Genomic DNA, 14,105 nt, shown 5'->3' with positions numbered 1-14,105 from the left:
ATGTGTATAGGAAAATAACCTCAAATATTATAAAGATTATGAGAAGCCTCGTCTCACTCCAGATCTTCTGAAGAAAAACATGTTAACAATTTGTCTATTATCTTTCAAGAACTTCTTGATGCATAGAGAAACACATACTATTTTTTAAAAAACAAATCACCAATTACAACTGGGAGCATGCTATATATGCTATTCCATACCTTTTTTTTTTTCACTTATATCCTGGAGTGGAGATTTTCCAGTATCAGTGCACAAAGATCTCACTCATTTTCTAATGTAAACTTTTTGAATCTAAGTGTTACATACATATAGAAAAATGGATAAATCCTAAGTATACAGCATGATGAAGAATGAAGTGTATCAGCACCCAGAACACAGCATATTACAAGCATCCTAGAAGCTCCTGCTCATATTCTTTCTAATTGCTATCCATTCCCCAAGGGTAAACTCCTGATTCTTGCCTGTTTTTTGAACTCTATGTAAATGGAATAATGTAATACGTACTCTTTGTGTCTGGCTTGTTTTGTTCAACATTTGTTACAGCCATCATGTTCTTGTATGTAGTTAGTTTGTTATTCTCATCACTTACAGTTATGTGAGCCTATTGCTCCTAGACTACAAACCTGTCCACCATGTTATTGTACTGAATACTGTAGGCAATTGTAACACAATGGTAGTATTTGTCTCTAAACATATCTAAACATAGAAAAGACACAGTAAAAATACAGTATAAAAGATTAAAAAAATGGTACACCTGTATAGGGTACTTAGAATGAATGGAGCTATAGGACTGGAAGTTGCTCTGGGTGAGTCAGTGAGTGAGTGGCGAGTAAATGTGAAGACCTAGGACATTAATTTATACTACTGTGGACTTTATATACACTGCACACTTAGGCTACACTGAATTAAAAAAATTTTTTTTTCTTTCTTCAATAATAAATTAACCTTAGCTCACTGTAACTTTTTAACTTTATAAACTTAAAACATTTTTAAGCCTTTTAACTTTCTGTAATAATACCTAGCCTAAAACATGGACACACTGTATAACAAAACAGACATATTTTTTCTTTATATCCTTATTTATAAACTTCTTTCTACTTTTACATTTTTATTTTTACTTTTTAAACTTTGTTAAAAACTAAGGCATTAACACACATATTAGCCTAGGCCTACACAGGATCAGAATCACCAAATCACTGTCTTCCAACTCCACATTTTGTCCCACTGGAAGGTCTTCAGGGGCAATAACACACAGGGAGCTGTCATCTCCTATTCTACTAATGCCTTCTTCTGGAACACCTCCTGAAGGACCTGCCTGAGGCTGTTTTACAGTTAACTCTTTTATTAATAAGTAGGAGGAGTTCACTCTAAAATAATAAAAAGTATAGTATAGTATATACATAAATCGGTAATATTTATTATGATCAAGTATTATGCACATTAATTTTAAGTGCTAAACTTTTATGTGGCTGGCAGTGCAATAGGTTTGTTTACACCAACATCGCCACAAGCATGTGAGTAATGTGTTATGCTATGACGGCTATGATTCCTACTCCATTATGCAATAGGAATTTTTCAGCTCTATTATAATCTTATGGGACTACCTTCATATCTGCAGTCTGCTGCTGACCAAGACATTGTTACATCGTGCATGACTGGATACTATTACAAACAATATTACTTAAGTGTTCTCATACATGTCTTTTGGTGGACATATGTAAGCATTTCTATTAGAACTGGGTCATAGGTTAGTACAGGGGTTTCCAATCTCCAGGCCATGGACCAATACTGGTCCGTGCTCTGTCAGGAACCAGGCCACAAAGCAGGAGGTGAGCGGCTGGTGAGAGCTTTACCGCCTGAGCTCCGCCTCCTGTTAGATAATGGGCATCAGATTCCCATAGGAGCACGAACCCTATTGTCAGCTGCACATGGGAAGGATCTCTACTAATGATTGATGATCGGAGGTGGAAGGGTTTCATCTTGAAACCATTCCCCCTGCTACCCGCCAGCCCAGTGAAAAAATTGTCTTCCACAAAACCGATTCCTGTTGCCAAAAACTTCTCCAAAGTGCTGTGTCCATTTTCACTCCCACCACTACCTCGTTCATTTCATTATCTCCATGGTATTCCACCATATAGAGGTAATATAATTTAAGAGCTATCAATTTATGAATATTTGAGTGGTTTCTAGGATTTTTCTACTATAAACAAAACGGCAATGACTATCCTCCTGGCATACATGTCTTTGCAACCATGTACAAGTATGTTTGTAGGATAAATTTCTAGAAACGAAACTGCTTAATCAATGTAATTAGGCTTAAAATTTTTACACACACTGCCAAATTATCCTCCAAAGAGATAGCAACAATGAGTACTCTTACCACTAGTGTACCAGTGCCTATTTCACGCCTTATACTCACTGTAAATGATCAAACCAGTAAGTGAAATATGGTATACTGTTATTGTACCAAATTAAGTTATATATGTTAGTAGGAACCTGCAAAAGAAACAAGTTTGAAAAAAAATCTAAATAGTCAACTTTTCATCTTCATGAAATTAAAATCTGAAATATGTGATTTTCAGAGAAATTATTAAACACTAGGTCACATCCCCTTGAAAAACCACAGCAATTATGCACATTTTTTTTTTTAATGTGAGTGTTTGAAAAAAAGAATCGTGCTTGTACATGCATACTACAACTGTGTTTCTCTTTGACTCTCAACACTGTTATCTCTCAAGCACCCACTGGGAGATAAAAAAGGATAGACAGCTGGCTTTAACTATATTTACCCTCCCCGCTATGACACGCACAAAGATCAAAGAAAGAAAGGTTCTGAGGTGAGACAACATAATGCATAACACTAAATGCATACACCGCACACATAAAAAACAAATCAGAATGTCTTACAAAAACATAGTCTGTACATACTAAAGAAAAAAACCTCAAATTGTAAAACTTTCAATTAATTCACATAAAAAGAATGGAAAAATTTATTTTTTTCTTATGTCTTTTTTTAATGATAATACCACCATGCTCATCTTGAAAATTAAACAAAAAAAAAATTCCACCTACAAATGACTAAGGCATTTTCTACAGAAAGAACATTCCCCACCATCTATACCTTATATTGACATAGCACTTTGCAACTACAAACATGTTTTACTTACACTTCTTATCTGATCCCTATGAGCTGGCCTCAAGCTACATTTTCACCCTTCTCATCTAATATTCCCCACTCTGGCCCATTTATCACTTCTCTCCTTCATAACTCACTCCCTCATTCTACACTCCATCCCCACTCCAGGCCAACTAAATCTCTTTGCTCATCTTTCTCCTTCTCTTGAAATGGCTTTCATTCCACCATTGTCTAGCATAAACGTCATCTCTCCCATGAAGTCTTCCCTGATGCTCTCATTTAAAAGTAATCACTTGTCTCTTTGAACTGCTTAGAATATTTAACACCTCCTATCTTGCAGTATATTGCTTTAATATATGCCTTAATCTCCCTGGCATAATACATTTCATAAGGAAAGGGATTCTCTTACTTAAGACTTGTGGGCATCAAGCATAACCTTTAGACACATAAAATTTACTTGTTGAATGAATGAATGAACTCTAAAGAACCCTGCAAATTTAAGGTGTTAAACTCATTTAGCAGATGAGGGAACTGTTTCAGGGAAGTTAAATGATGTCCTTAAAACCAAAACAACTAACAGTGGAGCTGAAACTGAAACCCAGGCAGACCTTTTGTTCCTTCCACTACAGCTAGCTTGGTAACATAGATCTGAGTTTTTTAGTTGTATTATTTTCATGTATTCTACATAAGTAGACTGTATTCACTTAAGGAAATAGAACCAGATCAAAATATGATCATAAATTAGAGCAACATTACATCATAAACTCAGGGTTGACAATAACTATTAGAGTTGATTTTTAGTAACTGGTAGAAAGAACTCTAACAATACAAATGAAAGCACACTGTTAATAGGTAAAATTCATATGCTCTCTAAAAGCCATTACAAAGTAGGTTATCATTTCTTAATATACAATTGATAGTCTTAAGCAGAATGTTTATGAGGAATAATTAGTTCAGTAAATTATCTCTTGAATATCTGCTATAAACCTGGGCAATGTGTTGGGAACTTAAAATGCAACAATACATAGTCCCTGCAATCAAGAACAGTAAGTATGACAGTGACATAAAGCTTCCTTATTTGGGCATTATTATGATTACTAAAAGTCTGAAATGGAATATTATGGATATTCAAATAATAACATCTATTTCTAAATCATACAGGTTGATGCAAAAGTAATTGCAGTTTTTTCCATTAAAAGTAATGGCAACTTTTGCACCAACCTAATATTTCTTTGCAGACTTCACTGAACAAAATTTAGGCCTTTATTAATGATTCAGTTATTATGAGCCCAATTACATAGACCCTTAGGTATACCAAGGTTATCTGCCCTTAAAAGTCCTTGACTATAAGAAGGTTTGAGATTTATGTCTGTTTTTCTGCTGTTTGTGCATGTGTTTTCTGAATATCATTTAATTTCATCTTTCTCTTTCTCTTCCAGCCATTCAAACTTCCCCAATACTTTTCGAGCCCCTACTATGGTCTAAGCAGTGTTCTAGGTGCTAGAGATATAGGAGAGACAAAAAAGCCCAGGCATCAAGAAAATATATATTCCAGTGGGAAAACAGATCACAAGAAATATAAATATATAATGTCAGGTAAGTATATGTACTCAGAAGAAAACTAACGTAGGCTAAAGGGACAGAATAGATTAGTTTAGGGTTGGGTGATCAGGGAACACCCTACTAAGAATATAGCATTTGAATACAGACCTATATGAAGTGATGAAATAAGCTAGATAGACATCTTGGGGAAGAGCTCTTTAGGCAACTGCAAAGTCTCTTAGATTAGAATGAGCTTGATGCATCTAAGAAATACTAGCACAAGTGTGGTTGGAAATAAAAGTGAAGCTGAGTGTGGGGGAAGATGACAGAATATAATATCGGAAAGGCCCACAGAGGTGAGATCCTGTAGGTTCTTGTAGGCAATGGTAAGGAGTTCAAATTTTATTTTAAGAGTAGCCATGAATGAATTTTGAATAGGAGAGTGACATGATCTAACTTCCATTGGGGGAGGAGGGGAAAGACACTAGTGGCTATAAGGAGGCAAGAGTAGATGCAAGGAGACCCGAGTCCAGAAGGATGCTATATACTAAACAAGAAATGGCTGCTGGCCAGGCGCAGCAGATCATGCCTGTAACCCCAGCACTTTGGGAGGCTGAGGTGGGTGGAAAACAAGGTCAGGAGCTCAAGACCAGTGGCCAACATAGTGAAACCCCGTCTCTACTAAAAATACAAAAAATTAGGCAGGTGTGGTGGTGTGTGCCTGTAAGCCCAGTTATTCAGGATGCTGAGGCAGAAGAATCACGTGAACCCAGGAGGCGGAGGTTACAGTGAGCCGAGATTGGACCATTGCATCCCAGCCCGGGCGACAGTGCGAGACTTCATGTCAAAAAAAAAAAAAAAAAAAAGAAATGGCTGCTTAGACAAGAGTGGCACTGGCCAAGGTGGTGAGAAGTAAACACATTTAGAACATATTTTGAAGACAGACCAACAAGATTTGCTGATGGACTAAACATTAAATATGAAGGAAAAGAGAAACTAAAAGATTTTGGACTGGGAAATGGATGAAAGGTGATGCCAGACAGAAGAGCATATTTGGGGGTAAAAATCAAGGGATCTTTTGTCTGTGTAAGTTTGAGATATCTACTAGACAAATCCAACCAGCCAAGTAGACATCTTTCAGAAGAGAAAACATATATTTGGGAGGCATTAGCATATAGACGGTATTTATAGCCATAGGCTTGAATAAGATTGCCTAGATAGGAAACAAATATAGACAGAGGAGATTGAAGGATTCAGCCCAGCACTATACCCCAACATTTTGATGTCACAAAGAAAAGTATAGCTAGCAAAGGAGATTGGGAACAAACTGCCAGTAAAATTTAACAGGAAAACCAGCAGAGTATGGTTTCTCCAGAAAAAACAATCAAACAGAGTGTTTCAAGAAGTGGTGACTGATTATGTCAAATGCTACTGTGGGGTGTGTCAAATTCTTTGGGGAGATTTAGTAAGATTATGCTTCCTTTGCTGTTATATCATTTCTTGATGTTGGGAGTGCAGCTGCTCCTAGGAATCCTTCCTACCTCTTTCTAATTGTTTTTACTTCTATAATAGGAAATTATACAACCAAGCTTCTTAACACTATAAGCAAAGTAATTTTAAATAGATTTTGAAAACGATGTGAGAGGGTCTCCAATAAGCAAAGTGAAAGAGCTTTGTGAATGAATTTGGTAACATTATTTATCCTCATCTATGATCAAGAGAGCCAAGGTTTTTGATAAACTCTAAAAAATTATATGGAAGTTATATACAGAAACTAGAAAATGATGAAGAAAAAGAGGTCATAAACAAGCAATGTTTTAGAGAATAACCATCCTCATATGGGGAAAAACTCCAACAAAACAAACAGCTAAAAAAACTCCACACATTTATAAGGACAAAAAACTTAGCCCTGATAGATTTATCTTTCAGTAGCTTTGGTAGTTGCATGCATAATTCCTTACAGAGGGGCAGAATATGACACAGGCATATTGGTAAGAATAAATTAATTCAAAATTTAAACTACTTACCGGCAAGCACAAGGGTAATGTTCAGTACAATGAATATTCCACAAAATAGGCCAACTCTAAAAGTAGTCCACGCTGGTGCAGGCTGTGGACAGAAAAACAGCATTTTGAGTATAGGACAAAACACTGATTGTATTTACTAATATGCTGTAATAAAATAGTAGAGTGAGTCTCAACATTCTACTATGAAAATAATATTTTATGTTCTAAATTTTTATAAATCGGAACCAGAGAATCAACCTTCATCATACTATAATACTATTCAAGTTGCCAATTAATTGAGTTTTTTTTTTTTATAGAAATCTGTGTCATGAAATAAGCAAGATTACAATCTTAGGCTTAAATTATAGTATGTGGATTCTACATTCGAGGAATCAACCAACTGTGGATTGAAAATATTCAGGAACAAAAACCAGTAAAAAATAACAAAACAACAAGAAAAATACAAATAAAAACGTTGAGTATTAACAACTATTTACACAGCATTTACACTATATTAGGTCTTATAAGTAACCCAGAGATCATTTAAAGTATGTAAGAGGATGTGTACAGGTTATATGCAATACTATGCCATTTTATAAGGGACTTGAGCATCCATGGATTTTGGTATCCATAGGATACCAAATAATAATAAAGCAAACCTATAACTATTATCCATATTTAGGAGCTGAACATTTCCATTAACTTTGAAGTCCCTATTCCTCCCTGATCCCAAAACCTTCCCTCCTCACCAGAGATAACCATTTCTATGTTTTCTTTAGCTTACCATATCTACAGGCATTCTTAAACACCCTAATTTTTTGAAACCAATTTTAAAATGTTTATTCAAAAACAACTGACATAAATAAATTGCACATACTTAAAGTATAGAATTTGTGTCTTTGCTCCCTGGATGCTTTTAAGATTCTTCTCTTTATTTACAAGCAGTTTGACAATAATATGCTTAGGATTTTTAAAAACTGCTTTACTGCCTAAATTGATATACAATAAACTGTATATATTTAAAGTGTATGATTTGATAAGTTTTGATACTGTATAAACATCTACAAAACCATCAGCATAATCAAGACAAAGAACATATCCATGATTCCCAAGAATTTCCCATGTGCCTTTGTAATCCTTTCCTCCCAGCCTACCCTACCTCACTCTTTCCACAAGCAACCACTGATCTGCTTTCTGTCACTATTTATTAGTTTGCATTTTTCCTGGAGTCTTAGGTTAATGATATCATACAGTAGGCACTTTTTTTTTATGCTTTCTTTCTCTACATATAATTAATCTGAGGTTTATCCACGTTGTTACATTTATCAATAGATTGTTGCTTTTTATTGCTGAGTAGTATTTCATTGTATGGACATACCACAAATTGTTTATCCATTCACCTACTGATAGACATTTAGGTTGTTTAGATGCTATGAACATTTGTGTTGAAGTCTTTATATGAACATATATTTGTATTTGTCTTGGGTAAATACCTAGGAGTGTAACAGTTAGATCATATGGTAGATGTACTTTTAAGAAACTTCCAAACTGTTTTCAAATGTGTTTATTCATTATACATTTTATATTCCACCACAGCGAATTAGAAAAGAGAGTTCCTACTCCTCCATCATTTAGTATGATTAGTCGTTTTTAGTCATCTAACAGAGAATGTATTATCTTACTGTGATTTTAACTGGTATTTCCATAATGCCTAATGATACTGAGCATTTCGTCACATGCTAATTTGCCACCTGTACATCTGTGAAGAACTGTTCAGGTCTTTTGCCCATTTTGATTGTTTTCCTTCTATTGAGTACTGGAGTTCTTTACATATTCTAAATATAAGTCCTTTAACAGATATGTTTTATAAATATTTTCTGCTAGTCTCTTGCTTTGCTTTTCATTCTCTTATGTGTCTTTTGGAGAGCATACGTTTTTAACTTTGATGAGGTGCTTTTGGTATCACTTCTAAGAAATCTTTGCATAACTCAACATCATTAGGACTTTCTTCCATATTTTCTTCTAGAAATCTGCAGTTTTCAGTTTTCGTTTAGATCTATGGTACATTTAGAACTTTATGGTGTGAAGAATGGATGAAAGTTCATTTTTTTTTTTCGTATATGGAATTCAACTGTTTCAGTATCATTAGTTGAAAATGCTATCTTTCTCCACTAATCTGCTTTATATCTGTATCAAATATCTGTTATCTGTAATATGCTACTCTATTTTTGGACACTCTATTCTGGTCCATTGATCTATTTGCCTACCATGACATTACTACCACACTCTCTTGATTACTGTAGCTTTAATAAGCTTTCATAAGATAATGTTAATCCTTCAATTTATGTTCCAAAGTTGCTTTGGCTATTCTAGGTCCTCTGCCTTTCCATATACTTTTTTTTTTTTTTTTTTTGAGACAGAGTCTTGCTCTGTCACTCAGTGCAATCTCAGCTCACTGCAACCTCCACCTCCTGGGTTCAAGTGATTCTAGTACTTCAGTCTCTCAAGTAGCTGGGATTACAGGCATATGCCACCAAGCCCAGCTAATTTTTGTATTTTAGTCGAGACGGGGTTTCATCATGTTGGCCAGGCTAGTATTGAACTCCTGGCCTCAAGTGATCCACCTGCCTCAGCCTCCCAAAGTTCTGAGATTACAGGCATGAGCCATCGTGCCTGGCTTCCAAATAAAATTTTAAATCTGCTTACCAATTTTACAAAAAAAAAAAAGTCTTCTGAGATTTCTGAGCTGGATTGTATTATTATAGTTCACCTGAGGAAGAAACAATGTGTCTTTAAAATACTGGGTTTGTGCAAGATACCCATGAACACAGGATCTCTCTCATTCAAGTCTTTAATTTTGCTCAGCAGTGTTTTGTTGTTTTCAATGTAAAGGCCTTACACATCTTTTGTCAGAATTATTACTAAGCATTGTATATTTTGATTATATTATAAATAACATTGCTTTAACATTTTTTGATTTCCATTCAAAAATGTTTCAAAACTTTTTTTATTGTTCTTGCAAGTATCTAGACAAATGATTTTACATATTGGTCTTATATTTGGTGACCTTGCTAAACTCATTTATTAGTTCTAGTAGCTATTCTATAGATTCACTAGATTTTCTACATAGATCATCAAGTCACTGGCAAAACCCCACTGGTTTTACTTCTTCCTTTCTACCCTGAATGACTTTCATTTCTTTTCCTTCCCTTACCATACTGGCTATAATCTCCAGCACGATGTTGAATACAGGTGTTAAAAGTGAATACCCTTTTTTGGGCCACGTCTTAGGGAAAAAGCATGCAGTGTTCATCATTGAGTATGATAATAACTGTAGAGGTTTTATTTTTTTTTAATAGATGCCTTTCATTAGGTTATGGAAGCTCTTTCTGTTATTGATTTCTATTCCACTGTTGCCTGAAAATATACTTTGTATGACTTAAATCCTTCTATATTTATTAAGACTTGTTTTATGACACAGAAGATATCACTTAATAAATGCTTTCTTTTTTTATAACTACTGTGTAGATATCATTTAATAAATGCTCTTCTGGAGTAACTGCTGCATTTTGGATGAAGCTATATAGCAATCTAGCACATCTGAACCCACCAGATCATTTTTTTTAAGTCACATCTTAATCATTTGATGATACCAACAAGTTAACATGTCAGTAAGAATAAACAAGAGAAAAGTACAGTATGAGAAGAGAAAGGTGGAAGACATTATAATTCAGAATGAAGTAAAATATAGCATATAATATTTTAAAAACTAAAATAAGAAAAGTAGCAACTACTTATAAACTTTGGCTGAAAATTTTTTTAAGGTAATGGGGCCAGCTAAATATCATGTTGATTATTAATAGGTGAAACCAAACAAACTGCTGGAACCAAATGCTAACCTGAGCAGCTCCCAAAGGGGGCACACGTAAACGCTTCATAGCCTTTTGTCTGTCACCATCTTCAAGTTCATTGGTCACTACAGCCTAGAAAGACAAAGTATTACATTTTGGTTACGTTATACTAAACTTGAGTGATGCACAAATAATTCTGCACCATTTATATATATGATATTCTGACAACTTTTTGGTGAATGTATACTGATAAAAGAAAATGAAAAAAAATCACAAGTAAGGCATATATATTCAAAGCTAGCAACTAGTTACAAAATAACAGAAATAAGGAATTGCTTCCCTAAAAATAAAGCATGTAACTGAAAATATGTGGTAAATAAACGAGATTATTGTACCTCAGTTTCAGAGATAAGCTGGTTGATTTTCTTGCAAGTATAAAATGGGGCCACTTCTACATGAGCCACTCGCCAATCTGCTCCACGAGATGTTTCCAGGATCTTGTCATGCTTCTTAAGGATTTTTCGAAACCCTGTAAAATTCAGATTCTACAGAAAGAAATGAGAAACACAACTATAATTTCTACTACCATCAAAAAAGATGAAAAAGAATAAGCACTAAGCACTGACAGAGCTGGCTGGACAAAGACTGAGTACTCAAGGAAATGGCAAAGCTTTCATAAAAGCATCTACTACTAAAAGGATGACTCTTCTTTTTTATTTCTTTTATTCATTTCAAGGTAGTATGCTATTAGTAACACAAAGAAACCCTGAACTATGAACACTATTATTTCTCTTCCAAGTAAATTAATGAAAGTCCTAAGCTCAAAATGTTTTTATTTCCTGTTTTCTGTGTATATTTATTTTCAAAATAGCTAATTTCTATTATTTTGCTGCTTTGGTCAAAAGAATTATCTTCAGAAAATGTTTTGCATTTGCCATGCACTGAACACATTTATTTAGTTCTTTGTTTTCTGAAGGACTGGTACAGGAGTACACATCTCTCCCTGCCATGCAGTCACGCATGTTCCAGTAAGGAAAATGGAAGATCACCCACTGCTCTTCACTTTCATGTTCATTCCACCCATTCTCAGTTTGCATATGGGAGTGCTAAGAAGAGTAAGTAGAAACAAAGCAGTGATCATACATACAGGGTTCAGTTTATAATGGGTAGAAGTCCCTACTTTTCTCCGATTTCTACAATAACAAAATACTATACTTTCAACATCTCAAATTCTGCTGTTCTTTGCCCAGCATGCAAAAAAGCTGAAAACTCAAATTGCAAGGTTAGATCTTTAAACCAGAGGTCTCCCAAATTTGCTGATTACATGTTCCTAAGAGTAAAATATTGTGCACTCACTCCAAAATAGGCTTTCCTTACTTATTTGTTTACATATTTTTCCCTCATGCTTTAATGTATGATCTTAAAATCTGTGTGGGGTGCATACATACATCATGACTTAGAGATAGCTTTTAATCAATCTTCCTTTCTCCTTCATTCTCAAAATAAATGTATTCTTACAGAATAGACGACCCCCAAAGAATAGAAGACAAAGCAGAACTTTCATAATTAACTATTACTTTTGTTTTCCCAAGGAGCATTTTATAATGACCCCAAACAAAAGTTGCTAGGAAAGTTAATACAGTGAAATTTAACAAAGATTTTTCCATGTAACACCCAAACATAATTTATGAACTATGATATGGTAACGTTGTTATACCATTATAGGAAAGAGGAAATACATTTTTTGTTTTTTAAATTATAAAGCAATGAACAAATCTCAAAGCAAAGGAATTTATCACTATATAAACATATGTAATTATTTTTCTACTAAATTGTTTTCTTACTAGGTTTGTCTTCAAATGATAAAATATTAAATCACTAAAGAACAAAGTAGAATTATAGAAGAAAATGATAAAAATAAGCACATGCATTAGCAATTTAAGGTTACTGCAGATATGGGACTTTAATTACTTTTTATTAAAAAATTCTAACACTCCAGGTAATACTTTTGTTACATAATCTTTAGTTTTAACATGGTATACCATCCTGTGATGATCCTAACCACTCACTATAAGTAATAATCACAAGAATAAAATGAAAAAAAAAAATAGTGCATAAGGTCTCTTTAAAGATCAGGGAGATGCTTTTCTCAATAACTTTAAAAAATATGATTTTATTGCAGCCCATGGATAGGAAGACTGGAAGGATTCTTTCAGCTGCAAGTTGAAAAGTCAGGGTCTTTGTTTTATTAGTGTCAGCTGCAGAAAAATTAACTATCTGATAGCTTTTGTAGACATTTTGCTATTGGTTAGGAGGACTATAAAAGCCCATACGGGCCAGGAGTATTGGCTCATGCCAGTAATCCCAAAGCTTGGGAGGCCAAGGCAAGCGGATCACTTTAGGTCAGGAGTTCAAGACCAGCCTGGTCAACATGGTGAAACCCCATCTCTACTAAAAATACAAAAATTAGCCAAGGACGGTGGCGTGCATCTGTAATCTCAGCTACTCAGGAGGCTGAGGTAGGAGAACTACTTGAACCCAGGAGGCAGAGGTTGCAGTGAGCCGAGATCATGCCATTGTACTCCAGCCTGAGTGACACAGTGAGACTCTGTTTCAAAAAAGAAAAAAAAAAAAAGCCCTTACATAGCCAACAGTGGCCGTGGCTGGAGAGACATATTATTTCTATTCATGACTATCAGAGCTGCCTCTAAAAACAGGAAGCAAACTGTTAGTCCCTGAGTTGTGGGCTACCCCTAAATATTATACAAAAGTTTTTAGAACATGAATCTTCAAAAATAGAAGTCTTGTTAACACAGTTTTATCGCCTCTGACACATGGCTTTTAGCCAGTAGGAACCCCAAGAATAATAACATGTTAAGGATTTTCCTTTTTGGAACTGACCCACTAGTAATACTTTAGGGTATTTCCATTTATTGAAATTTCTCATTTACTTGAAAGTGCCATTTTCTAGGGTAAGAATCTAAGTACCTGATAGTTCTGCAGCAGGATGAGACTGAGGTAGAACTCGCTGAAGGCCAGTTTAAGGTCTTTAATATTTCTATGTTGGACACGTTCCTCATGGGACAAGTGGAAGACTGGCTTTCTGCGTTGTCGCAGCGTAGTTACACCAGTGCTTTCTTTCTGCGCATCCAGCGATGACTGAAGCTCGTTCTGAAGTGTAGCAAACCTGCGCTGAGCCTCTGCGAGCTTCTCTATAAGAAATAAAACAGAATTGTCAAATCAGTAAGATAAAAAAGTTCCTACTGACTTCTGAATTTTTAATAATAATTCCCATTTGTTCCCCTAGAATTTCTAGGAAAAAAACCTGCTACTTGTAATATTTAGAACTCGATAGGAAAAAATATTTTTGTGTAACACACTCCTTTCATTTTACCCCCTGCAAAACCTCATGTACCTTTCTTTTTACAAAATGAATAAATAAAATGTAAAGAGCCACTAAGAGTGAAAATGCAGCCTCTCTGGTATTTGGAAGAAAGCTGGCAGTTCTTGAAAGGTTAAACATATGATTCAGCAATTCCATTCCTAGGCATATACCTAAGAGAGGTGAAA

General features: G+C 34.8%; 1 protein-coding gene across 3 annotated transcripts in view; it reads right to left on the bottom strand.

Moving 5' to 3' along the window:
- LOC105484522 (xenotropic and polytropic retrovirus receptor 1) overlaps nt 1-14,105 on the bottom strand; it is a 260,929-nt gene that overhangs the window by 65,703 nt on the left and 181,121 nt on the right. For all 3 annotated transcript variants that reach the window (XM_011746237.3, XM_011746236.2, XM_011746238.3), the window contains 4 exons: nt 13,524-13,747; nt 10,931-11,080; nt 10,584-10,667; nt 6,706-6,787 (listed from right to left, as the gene is read on the bottom strand). In XM_011746237.3, coding sequence (XP_011744539.1) covers nt 6,706-6,787; nt 10,584-10,667; nt 10,931-11,080; nt 13,524-13,747 — 540 coding nt within the window. The remainder of the gene's footprint in view (nt 1-6,705; nt 6,788-10,583; nt 10,668-10,930; nt 11,081-13,523; nt 13,748-14,105) is intronic.

This window comes from Macaca nemestrina, chromosome 1, assembly GCF_043159975.1.
Source record: "Macaca nemestrina isolate mMacNem1 chromosome 1, mMacNem.hap1, whole genome shotgun sequence".
NCBI lineage: Eukaryota > Metazoa > Chordata > Mammalia > Primates > Cercopithecidae > Macaca > Macaca nemestrina.
This window is presented reverse-complemented; position numbering and strand designations above follow the sequence as displayed.